Source organism: Poecilia formosa, unplaced genomic scaffold (genome assembly GCF_000485575.1).
Source record: "Poecilia formosa unplaced genomic scaffold, Poecilia_formosa-5.1.2 Scaffold62, whole genome shotgun sequence".
NCBI classification, from domain to species: Eukaryota; Metazoa; Chordata; class Actinopteri; order Cyprinodontiformes; family Poeciliidae; genus Poecilia; species Poecilia formosa.
Window position 1 is genome coordinate 1,731,751 of NW_006800001.1, and position 25,144 is coordinate 1,756,894.

The 25,144-nt window shown below is 37.5% G+C and overlaps 1 protein-coding gene and 1 long non-coding RNA gene across 2 annotated transcripts; one reads left to right on the forward strand and one right to left on the reverse strand.

Annotated features, from left to right (window-relative positions):
* Nucleotides 1-50: 50 nt before the first annotated feature.
* Nucleotides 51-14,667, forward strand: LOC107836484 (uncharacterized). Its single transcript, XR_001662391.1, has 3 exons — nucleotides 51-62; nucleotides 9,977-9,982; nucleotides 14,327-14,667. It is a non-coding gene; the product is annotated as an uncharacterized LOC107836484 (long non-coding RNA).
* Nucleotides 2,585-24,834, reverse strand: dnai1.2 (dynein, axonemal, intermediate chain 1, paralog 2). The gene is made up of 20 exons (XM_007554334.2): nucleotides 24,665-24,834; nucleotides 24,498-24,551; nucleotides 24,068-24,205; nucleotides 23,467-23,547; nucleotides 23,035-23,158; nucleotides 21,535-21,590; nucleotides 21,236-21,391; nucleotides 21,029-21,088; nucleotides 20,804-20,929; nucleotides 20,554-20,638; nucleotides 20,349-20,466; nucleotides 19,962-20,005; nucleotides 19,616-19,863; nucleotides 18,941-19,030; nucleotides 18,699-18,786; nucleotides 18,490-18,569; nucleotides 16,782-16,930; nucleotides 13,252-13,351; nucleotides 6,288-6,470; nucleotides 2,585-3,549 (listed from the first exon to the last, which is right to left on the reverse strand). Exons 1-20 carry the CDS (start codon nucleotides 24,683-24,685, stop codon nucleotides 3,454-3,456), a joined length of 2,097 nt encoding a protein of 698 aa, XP_007554396.1. The 5' UTR covers nucleotides 24,686-24,834; the 3' UTR covers nucleotides 2,585-3,453.
* Between the last annotated feature and the right edge of the window lie 310 nt (nucleotides 24,835-25,144).

Genomic DNA, 25,144 nt, shown 5'->3' on the forward strand with positions numbered 1-25,144 from the left:
CTAGATGGGCTTTTAAAAAGTAACTCTAAAAATTGAAGTGATTTAAAATAGCACAACATAATGTATACAAACAGAAAAATGTAAAACATCAAAAATGGGTACAGTTCTGTTTTTGACATAACCAGAGTTTTGTTTGATTTTTGAATGTACTAAAACTGGTTACAGGCTTTAAATGAACAGGAAGTGAGTTCCAAACTGCAGATCCTCTCACCGACAGAGCACTTTGAGCAAAAGTGGTTCTTCGAAAGGGGGCCTTACAATTTCCATCCAAAGCCACTCTGGTAGATCTGCTATTGCCCTGCAGTCTCTGTACGCAATAAGTCTTCGCTCTACCCAGTAAATATTTGTAGTCCTCTTAATTGTGAAAATTATGACAACAAGTCGATATAAAATTGACACTTTGTTTTTCCACTTCAAGAGGATATTAGCTTCCCTATATTTACTTTCCTCTGTTTTTTTGAACGCATTCACATCAGTGAAAATATCGTCCCAAAGAATAACGACAAACAAAAAAAAAAAAGTCCATTTGCATAAGCGTCCTGTGCTGGCAGGCCAAATTTATGTCATACTTGAACTAGCAGCTGGGGGCTACACAAAATCATCCAGAGAACCACCAGTGGCTCTTGAATCGCACTTTGGGCTCTCCTTATGCAAAGCATTTCCACTCAGTAACCACCTGATAGTACAAAAAAAAACAAAAAAACAACAAACTATTTTTATACCAAACACTCTGACTGGAAATGCTTCACATGTTCTGTTCTCAGAATAGGAAGATTTCTGGTAGTGCACCAGCTCCTATTCCCAACATAAATAATCATTGGCGCCTGCAAAATAATCGCCCAATGCAAACTTGACAGAGCGTTAGAGTGCAAATAAGATTTTAAGTGACTGTAACATTTACACAGAACTCTCTCCAAGGACTTGAACGATCTCTTCAATGTGATTCATGCAGTTTTAGTTCTTTTAATAAGCATCCAGCATATGCTTCTCATTGACAAAACTGGCGTGAATTAATAACAGCAGCTTCGTTCACATTTCTGCCAAGTATCTGCAAGAAGAAGACAAAAGCGAGCATCTTATTCTAAACTTGTGGACCTGTTAATGAATGAATCATGCTGGAGGACATGAAGGGCAGAAAGGCTCCCGGTGGCAGAGAAAAGCTGAGGGAGTTCGGATCACCGTGGAAACATCAGAGCTCCTGGGTGCAACTTCACTGAACGATCAGATTATGAAGATGGGGAAGAATTACGAGATAGACAAAATAAAGATGTTTCAAAGCAAGATGTTTCCTCCCTGCAGACTGGAGAATAAAAAAAGCTTCCAGATCGTCTCTGGACCGGTGCCCAAGACGGCGTGTACGAGCCAAGATAAGCTGTCTGGCTCTGCTCCACGAGTAACGCAATCTTCTACGTCGCTGTATGTCTTACAACGCTCCGCCTTCCTTTATTTAGTGGATTATTATTGTATGAAACAATGACTCCCCTGCAGCCTGGTTGTACTGTTTCCAACATGTATAAGTGATTTTTTTATTTTTTTTACACTGACATATCTTAGTACATGTCAGTGTCAAGCATTTGCTGCAGATTTGTGTACATCCAAGGTGCTCTGTTGGACCGGAGAAGACAGAAAACTCAGTGTGGTGCTCAAGAAAAGATATTCTTAGAAGAGATTCTAGAATAGCGCCGCTGATTGTGGCAGCATGTTCGAGTAACTTTGTAACACTAGTTCAGATTTGTTGTTTTTGTTGATTTTAGTTCTTTTTTTTTTTTTTTGGTCATTGAATGATTGGAGCATTATTTCCTCTGATCTTTGATGCTGTGCCGCTGGAAGGATTTTGTTCTTACTTTTATACTTTCAGACAATTATCACATGTAACCGAGGCAACAAGAGTTTTTTTTTTTTTTAACAACTGGGAGCAGCTAATTAGCTTCTCTAAAGCTCAAATAATACCTTAACTACGACCCCGAAGCTCAGAGGAGTTGAAAAGGAAGCTTCATGGATGAATAGCAGAACCAAAGAGCAGAGAGAGAAAGAGGAAGTTCAAACCATCTCTTCCATTGATCATAATGGGCCATGATCATATCCCAGAGTCCAATGTCTCTATGCCCAGCTTTCTAACCACACATACATTTATAAAGAAGCAGCAAAAAGCAAATGAGGTGGATTAGCAGTGCTTGAAAACAACCGATGGTGTTATCCAGCTCAGGACATGTTACTGTGGAGAATCATCACTGCTGCCCAGGGTAGCAGCAGTGAGGAGCAGCAGGATGTTAAGACAGTACTGAGACTCATACATGTCATTCAGCTACAGTCATCAGTCAGAGGTCTCTGAAATTTAAGTAACAGCCAGAAGCAGCAGAATGAAGCAAAGCCTGTAAAATGCAAATAAAAAAAAAATTGTGGAAAAGGAGCGAAAACTTTCGGTCAATGCAAAAATCCCACTCAAAGAGTCTAAGAAATTTGTACGAAAAAGCTAAAGTTGTTTTTATTTTTATTTTATTTTATTTTTTTACGGTTGGAACAACTCTAATCCCAACGCAATTAGAGATTCATATCAACTCTGAAATCTACTCAATCCAGTCTGTTTTGTTAAACAGTTTTAATATGTTCATTGTCAACAAATTACATGAAAACACATGCAGCATTTTCAGGTAAGACAGACTGAAGGATCAGTTAAGCAAATATCAAGAAAAACAACAAATGACTCAAATCAGTTGAACTCTGCCTTTTTTTGACATTTTCTGTATGAAACAAAAACATGTCTCAGCTTTTCATGGCAAAAAACAACAACAAAAAAAAACCCCAACAAAAAACACATTTTATGGAGATGCGTCAGTGTCAATATTGCTTACATAACTTGTGAAGAGACGAGTAATAAAGAAGCACACAATAACATTTCCGACATGTCAATGTTTCCTTGTGGAGTTAAGGTTGCATGGACATTTGCAGGACTCTAAATGACTTACAACAAGGTTGTTTCCCAGACGTCTCAGATGCAAATCGGTCTTCTTCTTGAGAAACGCTACACATCTGAAATCATGTTCAAACGAGACAGGAATCCTTTTGCAGAACAGCAACAATAACTGTCCTCAGTTCCCAGAAAATCCAGGTGATAAAACTGAACACAACTTAACACAGTGACAAGCATTCCTCTTGCAACTTTCACTGAGGGTACTTGTGTCTACTCAATATATCAGAAGTATTGAAAGAAAAAAAAAAAATATCAACAGCAAAAAAAAAAGAAAAAAAAAAGGAATTTGGGGCATTCAGAAAGCCGCGCAGCTCTCATTTCAATTTCATCAAGTAAGACTTTAAGAGAACATTTGGTCAAATACACAGATCGCAACATGTTCATTTTATTTGCTGCAAACAGATAAAAAAAAAAAAAAAAAAAAAAAAAAGCCACCATATGAGAAGCCACATTGGCTGAATTGAAGCGGAGTCGGGGTGACTTCAGTCTAGCTCTGGTTCTCTCAGCAGGGCGAGCAGCCTGTCCATCTTTAATACCTCTGCTTCTGAACCCTTGGGCAGCTCCTGGCCCTTCTTGCTCTAAACACATAAAAACAAACAAACAAACAAACAAGAACCAACAATTAAATTCTTCTTCTTACCAAGAAGTAAAGGAAACCCAGTGGTGAACACAAAGACAGAATGAAACATGTACAGCTCTGCGAAAAACTAAGAGCCCACTGCAATGAACCCCACTGAAAACCACCTGGTTATTCCACCAAATATTGATCTCTGAACTCTTCCTGAGTTAAAACATTAGTTTTGTTGTTTCTAAATGAATATGAACTTGTTTTCTTTGCATTATTTGAGGTCTGAGAGCACTGCATCTTTTTCCTTATTTTGGCCATTTCTCATAATAAGGTCAAAATTCTAAACTTATTTAGAATAAATACTAAATAAGTTTAGTATTTATTCCGCAAATAAATACTAAACTTTTGCTTGCAGTTTCGGAGACATGTTGTCGATAGTTCAACACATGTTTGTTACTCAAACATATACCTACAAAAAGTAAAATCAGAGAAACTGATCATTTTAAGTGACCTCTTAATTTTTTTTACAGAGCTGTATATATATAATAAGGTTAAAATGTGTTAAGTATAATATATTTTAGAAGGAATAATTTAATGATGCAATTATTATAATTGTATAACAGACCCTTTCCATCTGAATTTTTAATCTGCTGCAAAGTCAGCTTTTGGACAATGTTGCGAAGCAAACAGTTACGGCTCAACTTTATTACCTTATTGTTAAAAGTGATCCCAGCACAAGACAATGTTTAGCAGGCCCGCTAAAGCTCTTTTGCAATTACAGGGTTCTGATCCTGAGCTGGACTTTGACTTAAGAAGACCAAAACAGTTAAAGACTGTGAACAGGAATAGTGTATTTTCTAAAGAGAAGAACGTCTTTTCCGAACTTGCCTGTGTCGTTCCTGCTCATTTTCGGATATTTCTACAGAGATTCAGACAAATAACAACTCACAGAATATCAATAGTTGCGCTATAATGCTGCTTTTGCTTTGGCTGTGCCACCAATAAAGTCACGTGGCTAAAGTAAAATGCATGTTGTTTTGAGTTACTAAATTATATCAGTGGACACGTGACAACATGCTCTAATCCCCCATAAAAACATCACAGACCTTCAGGCCAAGGCGGCTACATGTGCAAAATAACAGCATCAACCAGAACGTGACAACGCAGCTGTGATCACAGTTCTCTATATTTTAAACTTACCAATACGGATAATTGGAAACTCATTTCAGATTGAGTATAAAAAATATGACAGGTTATAATAAGAACTGAGAACTGTGCCTTAAAGTCAGTCTGTGCTCACCATCTTGGTCTGTGCAGGCTACCCAATCAAGACTATTTGCTAAATGTTATTTTTTGCGGCTGATGCTTGTTTTTTTTTTGTGTTTTTTGCCACATTGGCCTTTAAAATGCTCTAAGCACTGTCAGTGATGCTGAACTGTGCAATTATATCACTAATGGACTTGTAAGGTGCAAAGTCAGAGATTGCAGGAGAAGAAGAACTGTGTATGTGCGCGTGCGGTGTGCGTCAAGTTGTGTTCATATAATTGTGTGGTTAAAACAGGATGTTTGGAGGAGTCTGCGTAATACAATGTGCAGTGAAGTGTGTTGTGAAAATGAACGCAATGAATGCTTCTCTCTAGTCATTAAAGTTCTGTCTGGTTTACACGCACTGATGCAAACAACACAAAGGAAAAGTGGAAGCGCGGCAGAGCTAACTGTTAATGGGCTCTGATTAAAGTGTTGTGACTCAGTGTGCCATTTGCTTTCCTCCTGTGTTCAGAAGGACTGATGTGATTACTTCTCAGCTTAAGAGAGGCTTCAGGGACTCATCTAGCAGAGGAAGATTAAAGTGGCACTTTGTTTTTCAGCACGGCTACATTTTGCTATGCTATTATACGCCACTGACCAAATTGTTTTTTCTTTAATTTATTCAAATTGGCATTCGTTCTGTAAACAAGAGAAACAGCGATTCAGATAACTCTGTAACGCGACGGGGAGATTATTCCATAGCGAGATTAAATCAGAATCGGGGTCGAGGCAGCTGCAGCTCTTATTGGTTTCCACGTCCGTTTAAGTAGACCCCGTTTTGAGCAGCCTGTGGGACGGTCTGGCTTATCGGTTTGACTTGTTAACAACTTTTCAGATTTGCCAATCATTGCTGTAGCTGATTGTTCTTGGCAGCACAGTCGATATAATTATGCAAGTTTGATGAACATCTTTTGCTCTGAGCGTCAACACAGCAGGTGAAATGAGACATGACTTCCTGCAAACATTTGTACGAGCCAAGACGATTTACTCTCTGTTCATGGCAGCAAGTAACATATTTTTAAGATAATTAAGTTGGCAGGTGATGACACTATTTGCACACTTTCGACAACATTTGACAAAACCATTGCAATATTGATAACTTATGAATAACTGAGATTTTTTTTAATCAGCATGCTATAAAAAGATTAAATTAGTAATTTGCTGAACTGAATCAAGTTGTCGTCTTGTACTATATTAAATATACATAAAGAAATCCAGACTGTTTCCATATTTGCTATTTGATGAAAACTAATGTGTGCAGAAATTCCACAAGCAATGCAAAACTAATATGAGTATCTTTTGCATTTTCCAACAATAAATAATCATAAAAACCCTATGTAGCAGGCAGCGCTTTCCTGGATATGCAGCTACACTGTTACCACTGTACCATTGCACTGCTTAAGAGCGGTGGAGCAAATGAGATTTATTGATTTTACTCACCTTGGGCTTCTTGCGGAGGTTTGGGGAGAGCTTGAGGCTGGTCACAGTGGCCCGGTCATCCCCCACAATGATGATCGGATGGATGGGATTAAATTCAATGTGAGTCAGCCTGATCTTTTTGGCAACCACTATCTGATGGCAGATACCTTCAAATTTGTTGATACTCAGGTCAAAGACGTGAACCTGAGAAAGATGAGTCGTTATAACGCTTGTTTCACTTTTTTTCCCCTCATCAAATGTGTTGGTATTTAGTGACAACAATGTCTAAAAGAAAGATCTTAAAACACAGAAAAACTTGTACTTTGCTGATGTGGCGACAAGAAGAGTACACTGCCTTTCAAAAATGGTTCTTCAGCAGGATTAATCTGTATCTCCTTCCCGTCAATTCCTGACCATCTTCCTTGTGCCTTGTGGTAATATATTCCCCTACCATGTGTACCATTAAACTTTTCATGTTATTATTGGTAGAAAATTTCAGAAACCACGCAACCTTTTCCTCCTACTTCAGAATTACGAACCACTTTTTCGTTAGTTTGCGACATAAAAAGACATTAAAACCACACGGAGCTTTGTTTTTGCGAACTGACAAAACCTATAAAAGTCCAAAGTGCCTGGGACTCATAATTCTGAGTCTTAACTCTCCATATTTGTGGGCATGTCGGGACTGTCATGATGTTTTCAAAGTTCCTAGGCATCCTTATCTACCGGACATCATATCACAATTTTCATCATGTATTTTGATAATCTGATTACATCAAACGAATCTACTACAAAGCAGATCCTACAATTCTTTATCAGAAAGATTACCGTGCTGGTGAAGTTCACACAGCATACAAGTGTTCACGCCAAGAATCCTTGTTTGTAACTAATCATCAGACTCCAACGAAGTATGACTTTCTCTAACCTCTTATCAGTGCAGCTATTAACAACAGTGTTTTTTGACGTTCAAATCTAAAGACTAATGCAACATTAGTCATGAGTAATTGCAGTGCAATATGACTGCATTTGTAATTCACAAAGCCACTTGGAGCAGTCAGTTTACTTCACTGAATTTATAATTACCTTGGCTCACATTAGCATAAAACTACAAATTACAGGTCTTAAAATGCTCCCTCCCAAGAACCTTAAAGAGAAGCTTTGTGCCAGAGTCTTGTAGCTCTAAGAAAAGATATATGTTTTTTAGACTTGCTCAGTATGCAAAGACAATGAAGCACTGCACTGTTATTTGTTTCTAACAAAGGAAATTCCTTGTTTATGCAACTACCACGCCGTTATCCATCTGTCCCTGCTAATCCTTGCTGAAAGGAGCCTATCTGCAGCTCTCATTAGGCGAGCGCGGAGAACACTCTGGACAGGTCACCTGCAACGTCCTACGGCCATAAAGCTTAACTTCCTGCCTGCTTTTTGAGTTTTATCTGGAGTGAGTTGCCAGCTGCTTAGAACCGTGCCAAGCAGCTCTTTGTCCGCAGCGTACTTTTTCTGTAATTCTCAGTGATTACACAGATGCATGAGTTACTGTGTGGCACATTATGAGGATTGCAGAAAGTAATTTTATTTGGACATTTGGCTGCGTTTATTTATTATGGGTTTTTTTTAGACAGGAAAAAGCCTCAAATGACAACAACTTAATCATGAGATTCAAAAGTATCAACCAAATACATCTGTTGCCTGGATTCTCTTAATTTGAACAGCTGGCCATCCAGAACTACATCTTTGGGAGAGTGTAGGGGAGTACAACGATTTATTATTTAGGCTCCCCTTTCAAGTGGAGATAATCAAAAATGCCTCCCTTAATGGATCCAAGAACCAGACATGTCATGCAGCCAGTCCACACAAGAACAAATTCTTGTCCACTTAACTTTCAGAAGCCATCAAAGTTAAACTATCCGAGTGATGAGGCAGAGTGATGATACTGCCTCATCACACTAGGTCACAGTGCTACCAAAAGTACGCTCTTGAGTAATATACAAGAACAACCTCATTATTCCAGCCAACACATCCAGTAACATGCGGTGGAAATAAAAACTACAGTCGACTAAAAGTCGCTGAAATTCAAAAATGAGGCCACAAGTCATTTCAAAACTTGTAACCTAAAGGTGAAATCTCCGTTTCACATTCCAGCTAATAAACAAACATACATTTCACAATGAAAATGTAGAAAAATAACAATACTGCAGCAATTGGGTTACATACGTGTGTACACTTGTAAAAGTCTTCTTTAGCAAAAATGAATGTTAATAAAAACTCAGAATTCACTCTCTTTGGTTGGAGTCCATCAGAATCCTGCATTCCGACCGCAGGCAAGCAAAAGTGATATTTTTAATTTATCCAGTCCCATTTTTATAGATAGCAAAAGTCTGGCGCTTTACCTGCTGGTGTAAATACTTGTTTGCGTCTACTGGATAACAGTTTTGGAACACTGTAACGCAAAACAACCTGGATTTTAGCCATAAATATTGAAAACATCCTACTGGAGTCTGGTACTATCAGAAAAAGCCCATGCTGAGATCACATCAACTCGACAGAACCAACCTGGAGCAAACAAACACTCAGAATCTGCAACACAATCACAGAGTCATGCATGGATGCAATTCTTGGTAGGCTGGTACATTTGAGAAGGAAGGGAAATGTTGAGTCATGGGAACTGAAAATGCAATAGCATTATTCCACACTCCAGCCCTGCACGCATAATAAAACAAATTGCATCAATAAAATAAGTAATTAAGACATCAATTTTAAAATTAAATGTATCTATCTTATGCTCCGGCAAACTTCAGGTGCTGCATTTCTGTGGTCCCCACATGACGCAAGGAGAATGCAGGAAAAGAAGAGGTGATTAAAAAGTGTTTATGGCTATTAAAACTGATAACACACCCAGATCCCTAAGATAATTCTGCTGTGGACTCTGACCTGTGATTACAACACGGTTATGCAGGGACAGAGAGACGACATACGTCGTGTGCCTGTTTCTCGGCAGCTGAGTTGAGCTGAACGTTCTGTGTTGGTCGCTCGGGTTAAAACATCTGCGGGTCGACCATGTTTGGGATGAACTTGCTTGCGTTTTGTGTGCTCCTGTGTGCTACCGGCTGCTCAGCTCAAAATGGTAAAACAGTTTTTGTTTTTTTTTTACAATTAACTCCGAATCTTGACACATGAGTAAACATTTCGGCCGCTTGAAGATTGTTTTAGCACTGCTTGGAGATCAAGAATGAATTGTGCTGTGATAATTATCTTTCAAATAAAACATTTAATAAGTCAATTGGTGTAGCTTATGAACTTTACTAAACAGTAAAGTTGAGTAAAATATTCAGTTTTCTTCATGATTTTACAAATGGATTTATATGAATTTATCTCATCAGCAGTAAGAGCAACGAAAAAGACCCTTCAGCCTTGGTTGATTGGTGTGTCAGCTGTCGTTGGCTTCCTGGTCCTTGTCTTTATTCTCCTGATTGGAAAAAAAGTACTAAGTATAAGAAGGTTTGTAAATCACAGTTAGTTTTTTTTTTCTCAAACACTGACAGTGTTGCACTGTAATCAATTTCTTTGAGACTTTTTAAAAAATCATGTCCTGATGTTAGAAGGATATTTGTAAAGACAAGATTTTACAGAAAATTCAGAATGTTTCCTCACTGCGAAGCGTTCTGAGGCTCTACCTCAGACGTGTGAAGGCGCTCTAGATCCAGATAGAGAAAATTGTTTCTGAAAAGTCGAGATATTTCATCTGTGAAAATGTGAACATCTGCTGTCACTGAAACCTATTTTTGTTGGTTTTCTGCATCTAACACAACATTTTCTATTTAACATATGTTTCAGATTCAACTGTTGAGCACTTTTCTTTCTGACTACCAAAAATCGTAATCATATTGTGGTAGAGTCCCGCGGCTCAGCATAGCTGTTTTGTAATGATTTATTTTATGTAATTTGCATTGTATAACCGACGAAAATTAAGTACAAACTTTAATAACTAAGCAAAATGTAGTGAGGCTTGAATCTAATCTCACAAAGAGATAACGCCTTTTATTAACAGAGATATACGAGCGTGTTAAATTTTAACTTTGGCAAACTGTAGTGTAATTTTTCTTTTGCTGAAGTTCAACTTGGCTCTCTGCATTAATGTATTGTATGATACTGCAGAATTCTAACTCACTGGTTGATCAAAAAAGTCAATGTCTTTGATTAGATTGACTGCTTAACATCGCATCGTTTTTCTTGGACTAGCATTAAAATAATATTTTTGGGGTGTTTTGACTCCATTAAAAATGCAGGTGAAAGTATCCAAGCAAGCAACCAATCAGTGCGTCCGTTGTTGTCTTGTGTTGCAGGGAGACAGAGGAGAAACGGGGCTATGAAAAGACCCAAAACCTGGATCTGAACGTCTATGAAACCAGTCTGTAGAAACTCATCTGCCTCTGGGGAGAAAACTACTGTACCCACACAGTGACCAGTCCATTACTGATGCACATTTTCAACAGAGAATATGGCTGAATTTAATTTACGCTATCATCCTATGTAATGAGGACTCCTTTTCTTCTAAGTCATCTTTTTTTCTTTTTTTTTTTACAAGTTATCAAATCTGATTAAAACTGAAAGACTTTATAGACAGTGTATATAGTACAATTAAATCACAGATGTTCCTCTTAAGGATCACAATTATGTGTACATGGAAAAAAAATCATAAGTCACCAAGAATGTAAACAAATATATTAAAAATATAATTACAATATAGCGTTGGGTTGACATAATATTTTTAACTACCTTTGATTGCTTACACTGCTATTTTCTTTGAGACAAAAGTGTTGCCTTTTGGAGGGTAGGGTCAAAATGATCTGTACCCTTTGTAGGTTTAGGTAAGCATATAAAGACTGGATGTGATACTAATGTTTTGATTGGTCTGGTCAAGTGTGCTCACTTGACTATGATAATGAAGTTTTGGAAAGAGCTAAATTTTATGGCAAGGAGACGTTCTAACCTCAGTGACTTGGACCTTATAAAAAAGACGAATGGTTAAAAATGCTAAAAGATTGCCTCTGAGTATAAGTGTCAGTTTGTTGCAACGCAAAGCAAGACTGGAGAAGGATATAAATCATTTTCAGCCTGTCATTTTTGTTCAAATGTAAATAAAAACAGATTTTCTGAAAAAAAAAAATACCCTTTGTACATTGTCTTGTCTTTTGGGATTTGCTCATCTCATTTCTAGGAAACTACAAAGACTGAAAAATATGTGTGACAGTCCCTACAGACAAGGTGGAGACAACATCCACCAGAAACAGTAAACACAGAGCTTGAAGACTAATCACCAGCAGAGATGACCAGACTTTCTCATTATGTCATCCAGACACTTTTCTAAACAGGCGGCTCAGATGGAGGATCAGGGACAGAGAGAATTTGTTTGCGCCACACAACTGTGTGTCATTCTTGCACCTCAGCCTCCAGTCAATGCATTATCCTTGTGAACACATGTGCACAAGCTCACGCAAACCCACACACTCACACCGTTGTTCCTCTGACATTTTGTGGCATGGCAGAAGTAACTGAAAGCCAGGTTGTCATTACTGGCATGCATGCATCGAGGAGCACACGACTTAAATGAGTCAATCAAAGCTCTACTTGAGAGTTGCCACAGAAATTGATTAATGTTCTGCAACAAAACCGCTGGAGAACATGGATGTTGACGGCCGTCAATAAATGTGAGAGTTCTGTGTGTCTTATATCATTCCTTCTGATCCGGACGGAATAAAATAAAGTACTCAGTCTTGATGAATTTGAAAAAATACAACTGAACACAGGGATAAACCTTCAATCCGGTGCTGCATGTCTTCCCCTTCTCTCCTCACCTTTCTTCCTGTCAAACTACTAACTCCACAAACTTAAAAACATAGCCATTTCAAATGGCTATTAAAACGTATGCTTTTGCCACACCCCAAAGTCTACAACAAGGTGGAACTGCAATACATTTCAAAGTAATCCTTCACAATTAAAGCTAACATAAAATATGAGACGGAGAGGTATGGTTGTAAGGTATGGTTGCAAAGATTCAACCAATTTGAAATGTTGCTCCAAAAAAACCTCCTTGCCAAAGCTTCTAATAAACCAAAAAGCATCTTGCTATTCTGGTTCATTTTCCGGTAAATTTCTACCGCATACACTAGAAATGCTGAGCGGTGACAATTGTCCTGAAAACATCCTCCGGTTCCATGTCTCAGGCAGGGCAAAAGGTTGGTTGTGTGGTGTAACGAGTCATCCTATGCCACAGCTGGTGCCTGTGGTGACCAAATGCTGGCAGTTGAGAAGGACATGATATAAACACACAAAGTATCACATAAGGTGTCTCTCAAATTACTCAGCTCTCATTTCCTCTCTGTCATTCTCACTCGACTTCACTTGGCGCACTGCACAAAAAACGTGTCAGACATAACAACCTTGACTTTTATGTAGTGTTGCGCAGAGTGAGAGGACCAACAGATGGGGACAGCTTGAAGCCATACAGAAAAAATATGTGAAGATAAGCAACGCGACACCCGCTGAAATTACTTTTGCCTGGAATCAATAACTAGGAAGCTTCTTTGTTACATGAAATAAAAGTCTGAACCAACTCGATTTCCCGAGGCTACTTAACTTTGATTTTAGACTCATCCAATATATAAAGAAGATTAAAAAGTGAGCTGCAGATGGTAGACGGTATAGCTGTTTGGTGCTTCACATGCTCAGTCAAATAAAAGTCAAGTTATCGTTGATACACAGCGGACACGTGTTGCCGCATCTGTGCAATCCCGGAGGCAAGTGCGCTTCAGGCTCTGATGAAGGTCTAAAACTGGTGAGATGCTTCTTTTAAACAGGGGATCGTCGGCTAGGAATGTTTTGTATGTTCTAAATTCTGAAGGTAGAAAACGATTAGAAGTTCTGCTCATTTTACCGTGCTGCATTTTGAAAAAAGGAAAAGGAGAGAACTGAAAAAGGCCCTTACCTTTCTGTCTATTGTCACGGCCGCGAATATAGTGGAGGAGTAAGGAGCCCAGCAAACATCTCCAACGGGCGAGCCAAGGTCGAAGGTGAACATTGGAGTCCTGAAACAATTACAAGAGGAAAGCTAAAGTAAAACACAGGCAAAGTTGCTCATCTTAAACATATAGAGACGCATTTTATTTTCTGAGAACTGACACATTTGACAATCCTTTTGGGAATGCACTCAGGAGCAAGTCTAACACCAAGTGAAAATGGAGGCCCTGCCACATGACCAAATTCTTGTTCCAGAATCCAGAAACATGTATAAAAGAGTGAAAGACTCAAAATGCATTACCTAAAGAACACATATCAGCATGTCAATCAAAACGTCTTGCACAACATTTCATTTGCACATCCAGGTCAGTGTGCTATGTTTGAATCTATTGGAAATTCAAAGCTGAAAAGCTTGGAATATATCTGACCAGAATAAAGATATATATATAAAAAATAGCTACACTAACAAAACGGTAGTTTTGACTACTTTGACTCATGTCTAAGTCCGTCGCAACAGGCAATAAATCAATTAATCAATGGTCAATATTTTTGAGGGGCAATTTTGTTTTCAGAGACATGAGACACACTATGTCAAAAATCACACTTTGAAATAGCTTTTTGTAAAGATACAAAACTTTAATTTCTGAATCCAAACAAGGAGTTCATATTTCATTTATTTATAGTTTTGGCTTTGTGTGGTTTTTATGGCCCTTTTTTATTGCGTCTTTTTTAATATTTAAAATATCATTCAGTTTTCGGTGTTTGCTGGTGTGTGAGGGACCGGACTCAAACAAGGACAAAAAATGTTCAAAGTAGAAAAAGGCTTCAATTTAATTCTTCAAAAAAATCATCAACAAAGCATAAAAATTTAAAGCAAGAATAAATCAAAAGATAAATAACAAATTTGGATCCAAATTAACTGAGGTCAACTGAACTCTAACTAAACAAACAAAACTGACCTACCAAACAAAGAACAAAGGCTGCTTAAATAGGGGTGGAGTAACCCAAATCTACCACAGGAGGGATGTCTGACCAAACAAAAGAACAAATAAATACAAAATTAACTAAAGGATTCTATAAACAAATAAAGCAAAATAACTTTAACTTAGCACAAACAATAAGTGAATATTTAAGTGACAAAATTAAATAAAAACTTGAAGTCTCCCTCTTCAGTCTTTCAGAAATTTGTAGATGGTTTACTCCAGGTTCCTCCACCAGCTGGTTCCTATAAGTGGCACCTCAAACAAAAACAAGTATAAATTAACCATTCAGACAGACATTAACTAAAGTGTGCACCCATTAGAAAATATATGTCTAAATGAAATAAACTATACTAATAAAGAAATCAATACTAACACTATGTGGTGGTGGTAAGGGCATCCACCACATGGTGCCATTAATAAATAACTTGAAAATGGTCTCAAAACATTATTTTTTCTATCACAACAATTACTAGAACAATTTGTCATCCAGCAAAATTTGTCAGTGTGACAGACCTATATATGATACAGTTACCACCACACTAACATGCACAGTGCCACTTAAAGTTACTCCTTCAACCTTCTCACGTTTCGTGAGTGCAAAAGGCAGTGCATACTGTAGCTGCAGAAGGTTGTGCTCTCAACCTTCTACACAACTTCACCCTTGACCTTCTTACAGCGTTCCTTTGTCTTCATAATGCTGTTTATTTCCTAGCATTCTCTGAGAAACTTCTGAGACCTTCACAGAACAGCTTTACTTGTACTAGAAATAAATGGGTCACAGGTTAACTCTATTTATAAATTAAGTGGCTTCTGGAAAAAAAGACCCCCCAACAAATTTCCTTGTCTTTCCTCTGCGCAGTCAGGTGGAATTTTTTTATATTGAAAGATAAAATACCCCCTCAAAAAAGCTATTTATGTTATTTAAAACTATCTTATGTTTGTGTGTGAGGAATTCAGGGCAAACTAACTAAAGTCTAATCTCTCCACGGTATGAAGCAGAAACCTACTCACATATAGCTCTAAGAAGATGGAGACATTTTCAGTATTCCTATTGTTTTTTTCTCTGCACAAGGTAAATGCATATGCATCACTTACCTACTGATCGTAATCATAATATATTCTTCTTTCACTGGTTTTGGAAGACGCGTTGTTGTAACTCTCGTGGCCCAGAAACACTGCATTATTTTTGCACTGAAGCCTAATCGTCAAGGAGATCCACATTCATTCCTTCATTCCTTTATTTATAAGGTCTGGTTGTATTTAATTCCACAGTGAGCTGAGAAGTGAAAGCGTTTGAATTCAGGAAATCTTAAGTTTTGTATTTTTAGGATGTTGAGGATCACACTTTGAAATAGTGTCTCTCATGATGAGCAAATGATTACTATCATTATTCAGTCAAGCTGCTTGCGCAGTCAAAATGTGGGAGGATGTGTGGGTTAATCAAATGAGCCAAGAAAATTATGTTTGATCCACGATGAGTCTAAGAAGCTCATAAAGACACTGCAAAACCACGGAAAGATCAGAGGAATTACTATTGCGTTTCACTGAGTGTGTCTGACTATTTGCAAACAAACCATTAAAAATGTTGCTAAGATTATTGTTATAGCATTGTTTAACACATTTTTTGTGTCAATCTTTCACTGGCAAAATGAAAAGACAATGTATAAAATATATCAAATTTTATATTCTTCAACTAATCAAAATGACAATAAAAACAGGTTTGTCCGTTGGACGTTAAATGGATGCGATGTTGACATCAATCAACTCCTTTCAGCTCAACCCTGAGTTTCAAAGAAAGACTGTAACACTAGTCGTTATAGCAGTCATGTTGCTTCCCAGAGCTTTCAATCTCCTGTGAAAATGAACCTCTTCCAACGAACACGAATACTTCACAGAACAACACGTACACACAGTCTTTCCACAGGTTCAGCGCTGCCTATTTTATTCAATGGAAAGTTCAGCTAAGCCAGCAGACACAGATGGAACGCTGGCTCTTGTGTTGGTGGACATGTGTCTTAGCACCACATAAACAACAGTGTCACAGACAAGTGTTGATATATGTGTTGATAAATGGCGTCTGTGACAGTCTGGTGATTAGCCAAGTGGGAAAGCTCGCTAACTGTCCAGTTGATGGCTGCAGCAGGCTTCAGCCCCGGTAATCCCGGAATGGTAGGATTAAAAGGAAGTAGGCTACAAAGAATTGAATACTTATTTAAATTAGATTTAAAGTTAAATGAGGTAAGGTGAAAGTTTTAGGGGAGATTATGCTTTCCGAGCACAATGTGATACTTTATAGCATAATCAAGTAACTATGTTAACATCAGTTGTTATAAAAATGTCGTACATATCAAACATGACTTAAGAGAATTTGACTTCACAATTTGATTCCTTGAAATACAGTTCTTCCTGATGTTCATTTGACTGTTATGTGTTCAGCTGGCTGATTAGGGTAAGTTTATTATTTTATGGTTAATAGCTGTAAGAAAAGTCTAATGTCTCAATTTCTGTTTCTTACTTGATGGTGTGGTCCCAGATCTTGACATTCCAGTCTGAACTGCAAGAAATAAAAATTCTGGGATGGAAGTGGTTCCACTTAACAGTGTCCACTGGCATACGATGGGCATCATATGTCTCCAGGAACTGACTGGAGTAAGTCTTGGAGCACTAGAGAATAAAAGGAAAAAGCTGATTATTACCCAGAAATCAAAGTGAAAAGAAGTCAATATTCTTAAGACGTTTAATAAGTTACTCAGCTCATTCGGTGTCTGCATATTAGATCTTAATAAAATGAGGTTTAAAACGTCTACAGCATTAACAAAATGACATTTATGGAAATGCCTTCATTCAAGTGTTACCAAATCAAGATATGGCATATAGATAGACTCAAAAGAAAACAGAGTTCAACTAGGATTTTACATTTTACATTAGTTTATTAATTTTCCCCTCCCCCCCATATTTTTTAATTCTTGTTTTCTAGTTAACCTCTACAGGATGTGTATCACATTACAATAAGAAAGGGTATTGAAATGATTTATAATTCTTTTTTACTTAACAAATTTGTGGTATTTCATCAGGGACATGTGAACCTTATTTGTTATTCTGTGCAGACAACTGTATAATGATTTTCTTGTTATTTATTGTGTATATGCTTCCACTATGGTGCTTGCTGAAAGTGATTTGGTAAAAAATGTTGCTGCACTGAAACTTAAAGTGAAATAAATACCTGAGAGCTTTATTACAAATTTAATTTAGGGATTGTGAAAGCAACAAAATAGAAGAGCTAGATTGCAGGGATAAATTAACAAGACAATCTTAGGTAAACACCTAATAGGTTGTGGACACAGCTGCTGCATTTTCAAACCCAGTCAAAATGACTGCTGTCCTGCAGCTCTGCGAAAGATTGTTAATCTGTCCTCTCTTAGGTGTCCGTGCCAATGTGACAGAAGGAGGATCTAATTTCACACATATCGGGGAAGTGTCTGTCAACAAGTTAGCAAGAAGAGCCGAGTGCAGCGGAGGTGATCCTGAATCTTTTTTGCTTTCTTAGTAGAACTGTAAGGTATCAAACATCTTTTAAACGTGTGTCTTATAGTGTCTGAGTTGAAATGAATTTCTATGCAAAATTTTAAGATGCAGCCCACTGACACAGATACCAAAAGGTTAAAGTGGGTCAAATATGGCATGTTTCATTTTATCGCTCATCTCCAAGGACTACTGTTAACAGGAGTTAATTAAAAATAATATTTAAAGTTAGAGTTTAGCGTTAATGATTCTACAACCATAACCATTAGTATTTCTAGTATTTCTATATTCACTTGATTTTACTGTGTATATATAGTTTTTCATATTGGTTTTGCTTTTTATACTGCTGTAACAATGTAAATTTCCCCATTGCGGGATTAATAAAGGAATATCTTATCTTATCTTAACACACGTGTAGCACTTTGGATAAATACTGCCCACCGCTGGCTTTGTGACATTTAGAGAATGATGCTTTATTCTCATTTAAAAGGAATTCACTTTCATTCATGTTTTACACATAAACTTCTTTTTGGCTTGAGAATAAGTTCAGATAGCCTTATTACTGTATGTCAAATTAAGATGTGACTTCTTTTTTTTCCTTCGAGGTCTGCCTGTCGAAGTGGATCACATCAACAACATTCTTAATGTAATTTTAGAAGTGTCACTCAGCCACATCAGCTCTTGAAATCCTTCACACATACCTTATATATTTTCCCCTCTTCTGTGCCAACTAAGAACAGATAATCAATCTGTTTGTGGAAGTCGAGCGAAGTACCATGAGCTGCACATAGGAGGCATAAAGATATACACTGTCACAGATGTCAGTCTCATTTAATAAACTAATTTTATAAATCAAAGAGAAAACACTGTCATAGAGAGACTCTCATAAAGGTCTGTGAGGGAGTCTTACAGACGGCAGTCATCTGTGAATCCTCTGACCCATCAGATGGAGCACCTTTCACAGACAGTCTGATAATGTCTGATGACATTAGCTCATTCTGCAATCATACAAATATACAGTTAGAAAGCAACATACAGTACGGATACAAAACACACAAATTCATGATCGCAAAATGCAAGAAATACACAAAAGCAAGAAATAATGATTCAAATAACCAAGTTGCATTTGCAGTATGTTCTGACTGTACAAACCTTGACGAGTGTCCAGGTCACGACTCTGCCGTCAGATGACACCGAACAAAACATGTGGTTGTTGTCCATGTCATCGTTTTGCCAGCGCACCTGAATATAAGATGTCTGTGTGAGAAGACTAAACACATAAACAGACTGAAAGTTTTGGATTATCTTCATCATTCAAACTGGCAAAAATATGTCTCTATTCAAATGTATCCCAAACCTAAATAACTATACCAAGTTTCCCCCAAGAAAACTTGCAAAGCCCGGTGGTTGGGTGCTAAGGTAGTCATTTGTTCAACGGCCCGTTGTGTTTTGGAGTTGAAAAGTGTTTAAAGTTGACAGGAAATTTGAAAATATCACTTCATAATTATGTGTTATTGAAATATTGAGAGATTGATACCTGAACATCAACTATAAAACCTGAAAAAATGCTAAATTTTTAAAAAGACTTAAAAAAAAATAAGCAATACTTAGCCTGGTGGGGGCACAAGTAAAGCCTGGTGGCCCGCCAGGCTTAAAATACACTGGAAAATCCTTACTATAATAATACCACTGATTGTTTGAAGCTAAATTTCTTTAAAAAAAAAAAAAAAAACTACTGAAAAACTAACCTGAGCATGAAAAAAGCAAGCTGAGTACTTCAACATTTAACTGTACACATAAACAGTGAACTCCCCAACCTAATGTCACCTGCCAGACAGGATCTGTGTGCTTTCCGGTGCTTGCGGTACTCTTGTAAACAGGGTCCCGTGTTTGCTCCTTCAAGTTGTAAACAGCCACACAGCCATCGTAGAAACCCACTGCCACCAAATACGAGAGTTGTGGATGGATGTCCAGGCAGAGGATCCCAGAGGCCGTGGGGTAGATGTGCTCCGGAAAAGCCGAGTTCTTCAATGAGAAGAAGAGCAGCATGCCACCCGCCTGTTTACCAAAGTCATCTGGCCACAACAGAGACAAAACCAAGACGATTTGGAAAGGATCAGTTTTTAAAAATGATTCAATAAAAGATGTTATAACAACTTCAGTTAGTACTCACATGATCCCAATCCCACAGCAAACAGGTCCTGGTATTTGTTATTCCTATCGAATAATAATCAGTTATCAGTCATCCTTCTCTTTTGTGACAGTAATGACATACAAAACTGAAAACGTATTAATAGTCCTCTTTACTAAGTCCCCCTGGTATCCATGAATAAAATCCAGACTTCAACATTTTGAAATGAAAATGCACGACTGCACCATATCAGAGGTGGGCACCACTAAATTAACAAAACATTAATCAGAAAAGCAGCCCAAAGACTCAAGGTGGCTCAGGAGAAGTTGCATACTGACAAAATGTGATAGAGTTCACAGGGAATCGAAACTTTACAAGTCCCCCCATTATTCAGATTTTATGTTTCACAGATTTGATAAATCAACACACCAGCAGAGGGCAGTGACAGACAAATGCCTGGCTTTTTCATACTGAAACGTCCACAAAGGCAGAAGAGTTCCCTCCTGGTCTCTGAACTCATCTGAGGCATCCTCAAAGTACTTAAAATCTGAAGGTTACAAAAGGAATGCAGTTAGAGAACAACACAGAGCAACATGTGTTGTAAAAAATGTGTTTTACATATAAACGATCATGCCTTGTGCTATGTCATCCATTGTATTTTGGATGACTATTCGTTCAATGATCTTGGCTACCTCGGCCACTTGAGTGACATCCTCACTCTGTAATAGAAACACAGCAAAGTTTTGGGGTCTCCGGAAATACTATGTCAACCAATTAGCATATATCAGTTTTGGTTTGGTAATGTGTAGGCTGCACAATTTAATTGTATATATTGAATGTACACAATGATACATTTAAGGAAGGAAAGCTTAAAAAAAATTTACCCCACTGTCCAGCAACGACTTTTTCTTGACGTCAAAATCCTCTTTTTTCTCTACTGTGCTTTTCTTTTTCTTTTCAATTGAGTCTTGCTTCTGCAGTTTCTCCAAGTATGCGTCGTAGATCTCCCACTGCAAGCAGTCAGTTATTAAAGTCAACCAATAATTTTTTCCCCACAAAGAGAAAATAAGTCCACTCACAACACACCAGAGCACAAGTGTGCAACGTACCTGATTAGCAGAGTCAGAAAAGGTGATGCGGGGAGGAGGTTCAGTCTGGCAGCTTCTTTCCTGAGGAAAAAGGAAAACCTCTTTATCTTAATACATAGTACATCAATACATAAGCAACGACAAAGTGTGTTAATACCAATATTGTAGTGCCTACTTTGTAAACATTGCATATGTTAACTACACACAGTAGTTACTGCTTTTTCATACCCTTGAAGGATTATTGCGAGTCTGTCCTGCCCTTTCACTGAAGTTGAATTGATTTGTAATTTTTGCCTCCCTCTTGCGACGTTTTGAGGAAGCACTACGTGGTTTGTCCTCATCTCCAGTTTCTTCACTTTCGCCTCCATCCTCCACAGGTGTAGTCTATTGTGGAAAATCAGCAGACAGAGGTTCAAGTTCAATCTACACAATTCAAACTTGAGTATTTACTCAAATATTTACAGTATTTCAACAATGTCTTAAATCACTTTTAAGCGCCTACATACAGATTTTTTTCTTATTTTTACCGGGGTTCCAGCGTGATCCTCATGTGATTCTACTTTACTCTCCACTGGTACAATCCCTGGGCAAATATGACATATTTATTCTTAAATTTATAGTTCATAAAGCAAACAAAATGCACTCTGTACATTGTGTAATTCTGCAAACTGTTTGATAGCTTAATAGTGGCATCTAGTGGCTCCAAATATTCACTACACCAGGAAAAAAAGAAACAATGTAAGCTCCAAAAACCCTCTTAAAGTTAAAAACACCTTATCATTCTTAAAAGGACAAACATTGTTAAGCCCAGACAAGCCAAAAGTCTTCCAAAAACAACACATAATCTCTATAGTTATTTTTAACAGAGATCAATTTAACACTTTTTTTAGGGGGCGGAGGGCTTGTAAATTGACTGAAATACCAAATTCAATTTCCAATTTTAAATTGTTTTTTTATTTTCTCCCTTTCGACTTTATAAATAATAATAATTATAAGTAACAGAAAATATTTTAAAAAACTCACTTCTACTTCAATCACCCCTTTTGGGAGTTGACTGGATGCAAAACGTCTTGTATTCAAATGAGAAAATGGGCCCTGGGTGGGCTGACATCGGTCTGAACTACGAAAACCCAAGGAATGAAATGGTGACAATAAATCCAGATTTCCCAAAAATTACACTTTCGCAATGGGCAAATACGATTTATCCATAAAAAATCAATTTATCGCCCAGCACTACAGCAACCCAAATCTGTGGCATAAGAACCCACCAAAGATCATGCCATGACTGCCACAGAGAGGCAGTCAATGTTTGTTTTTTTTTGTTTATACAGTACATGTCCTTTATGAGTACAAAATGCCTGCAGATAGAGGCATTAATAAATAAATCAACAACTGCCCAAACATCATTCAAGCATTTTTCCGTGTCATAATTTAGCTGTTGTTTTTGTTTTCTTTGAGAGAACATTTGACTGCCCTCTTTGCATTTATAACTTTCCCACCTACCACGTGTGCAGCATCAGTGTAGTTAGTTGAATTACAGGCAGACGGGGTTTGCCCAGAACATTAGCTGAAGATAGGCACCAGCAACCCTCCCGACCCCACTAAGGGATAAAGGTGTAAGAAAATGGATGGATGGATGGACGGACGGACGGACGGGGGTTGCAGCAGAGTGCTTTTAAATCCTCCAGGTATGATTTGCTAACTCCTACAAGCTACCAACCTCACACAAGATTTTTCTTGATCTCTTGTTATTCATATAATTAACTGATATATATAAAAAACATTATCACTGCTTTTATCTTGGGTGGTTATTCTGTTGTGCATTGATGACTCACTTCTATATTCCTTAATTAAAATGATCACTCAAGTCTTTTTTTTCTTTCAAGTTCTTTGTCACTTTTTCAGATAGGGGGGGGAAATACAATAAAAGCCTGGACATCATTAAACAGAAAAAGTAGAATTTCTTTTTTTTATATGTCCTTTAACTGTCCAGATCAAAACTCCAGGATTCTTAATAGCTGACATACCTGGAGGTAGCTGAAAGATGGTAAGTCTTCGAGCTTCATCAGACTCTTTATGCAATAGGTTCCCCTCCAAAGCAAAGTGGACAGCCAAGTGATCCACAGCAGTCACTGGCTTATAGACACGTTCCTAAAATAGACAAATAAAAATTATGAATATTAGTAAAATAAATTACTTTCAATACAACTAAGTGATTTCCCCAAAATACCTTAATTATCTGCTCAGAAGACGTTAAATAAGTAAATATCACAGTAAAGACTTTTTGGCAAAATACCAATTTAATTTTAATGTCTTTATAAAGAGCCAACATGCAGAGTTGTTTTCATACAACGATCTTAAAATGCCTTATTTGGATTCACAGTGGCTATAATTTTGCAACAATGGTAGCATGTACATTATATTATGTAATTGTATGTGCTGAGTTATGACTTCCCTACCTTGAAGCTGTAGCGAACAAGATTTTTTGGAGCATGTGGGTTGTTTGCATTGAGAACTCTTGTAATTTCCTCTTTCAGCTCCTATATAAATCAGTACAGATCAAAAAATACAAAATTACATGTATGTAATATAAAATAAATATCACCCAGGGCAGATAATTTGATAAGTCAGAAGGTCAGAAAGAGAGAGAGAGAGAGAGAGGCAGAGAGAGAGAGAGAGGGAGAGAAAGAGAGAGGTGGGGGGTGGATTTCTGCATGACAATATCATCCATTTCTTGTACAGACACCAGTTACAAGATCCACAACAGTGAGTCAAAACAGCTAAAATTACATTTCTTTTTAGTATATTACCGAGCTATTAAAACCTAAAATGACTCACAATGAAAGATGGCATAAGACCTGTCCAAATTGAATTAGAAAATTAATATATAGATAAGGAATGATTAGAATGATCCCAAAGAGAGATCACAAGACACCACAAAGTATACATGAGAGTTTAATTTATATATTGTTCTATGTGATCTGTCTCTGTCTTAAGTAGGACTTGTCTCTTGTCTACAGGCCTGCTTTTATCATTCATCCAGTTATATCCTTCTCTTACAGCCTCTGAGAGGTCCAGTTGATGATGATGGTGATGATGGTGGTGGTGGTGATGATGATGATGATGGTGATCCGCAGCGGATTTCAAATGGAAAGGGTCGTCCAAGCCATCAGTCGCATCCCATGCGTCATCGTCATCCTACAATGTCAAGCAAATAATAGATCTATGTCTGTAGAAAACAGAAAATTATATTTTGGTGTACAAATGCATTGCAAAAGTAATCATATCCCTCGGACTATTCAATAGTTTGTCATGGTCCAACAACAAATTTCAGTCTTGGTAGCTGAAATGTTTTTCCTTCCACTTTACAATCAGGCCCCAGGTTTTGTTGGTCTACACATACATATATTGCAGTTCGTGGCAAGTAAATTAATGTTTAGACTTACTCGCTTTTAGTTGTTTACTTCGAATATTTGGGAGATAAACGCACCTTTGATAGTCCTTTGGATGACTTCAGACCGGGCAATTTGTGAACAGTGGAAGCCTGTTTGAAAACAAATCAAGACAAGAGTCAAAATGTGAAGTTAACGAGTCCGTGTACGTGTCTTGCGATTTTGCTAGTAGCAGCTAGACTAACTAAGATTTGGTAACAATTACCCTTCGACCAGCCATATTCATGGGAATTGAGGTAGGACCCCGGTTCCAAAAGCTTCATAAAATATGTCTATCTCAGTTTTTTTTTTTTGCCAATAAAAATCAGACAAACTCTTCAAACGGTCACAAGCAAAAGGAGAACGCGCTTAAAGAACGCTGCCTGGCTCCTGTGTACTGGTTACCATGACAACCGCCAGTCTTTCCGTTACTGGCGGTTGTTAGGATTAACAGTTACAGTCACATAGATCCTATAATAAGGTATAAAAGTTTAACATGTCATATAGTTTCCATGCCTTTTATTTGATAGTTTCTTTAACATCATTTAAAAAAGCGTTACATTTAAATTTCAAGTTAAAATATAATATCATCACATTGTTTGAAAAATAATATATGAGTTTTAAAACATCCCAGGTTGATATTTAGATTATAACGGAGTAAATAACAGATCTGCGTATTTCCGTGTGTTTTCCTCTGTGATTGGAC

Bases quoted from the DNA above. Each gene is read 5' to 3' on its own strand.
- dnai1.2 (XM_007554334.2), bottom strand. From the start codon at position 24,685: ATGAATATGGCTGGTCGAAGG. The intron at 18,787-18,940 runs GTTTGTACAGTC...GTATGATTGCAG, and splicing joins TGACCTGGACACTCGTCAAG to AATGAGCTAATGTCATCAGA. The intron at 6,471-13,251 runs GTAAGGGCCTTT...CATCTTTCTCAG, and splicing joins CCGTGACAATAGACAGAAAG to GTTCACGTCTTTGACCTGAG.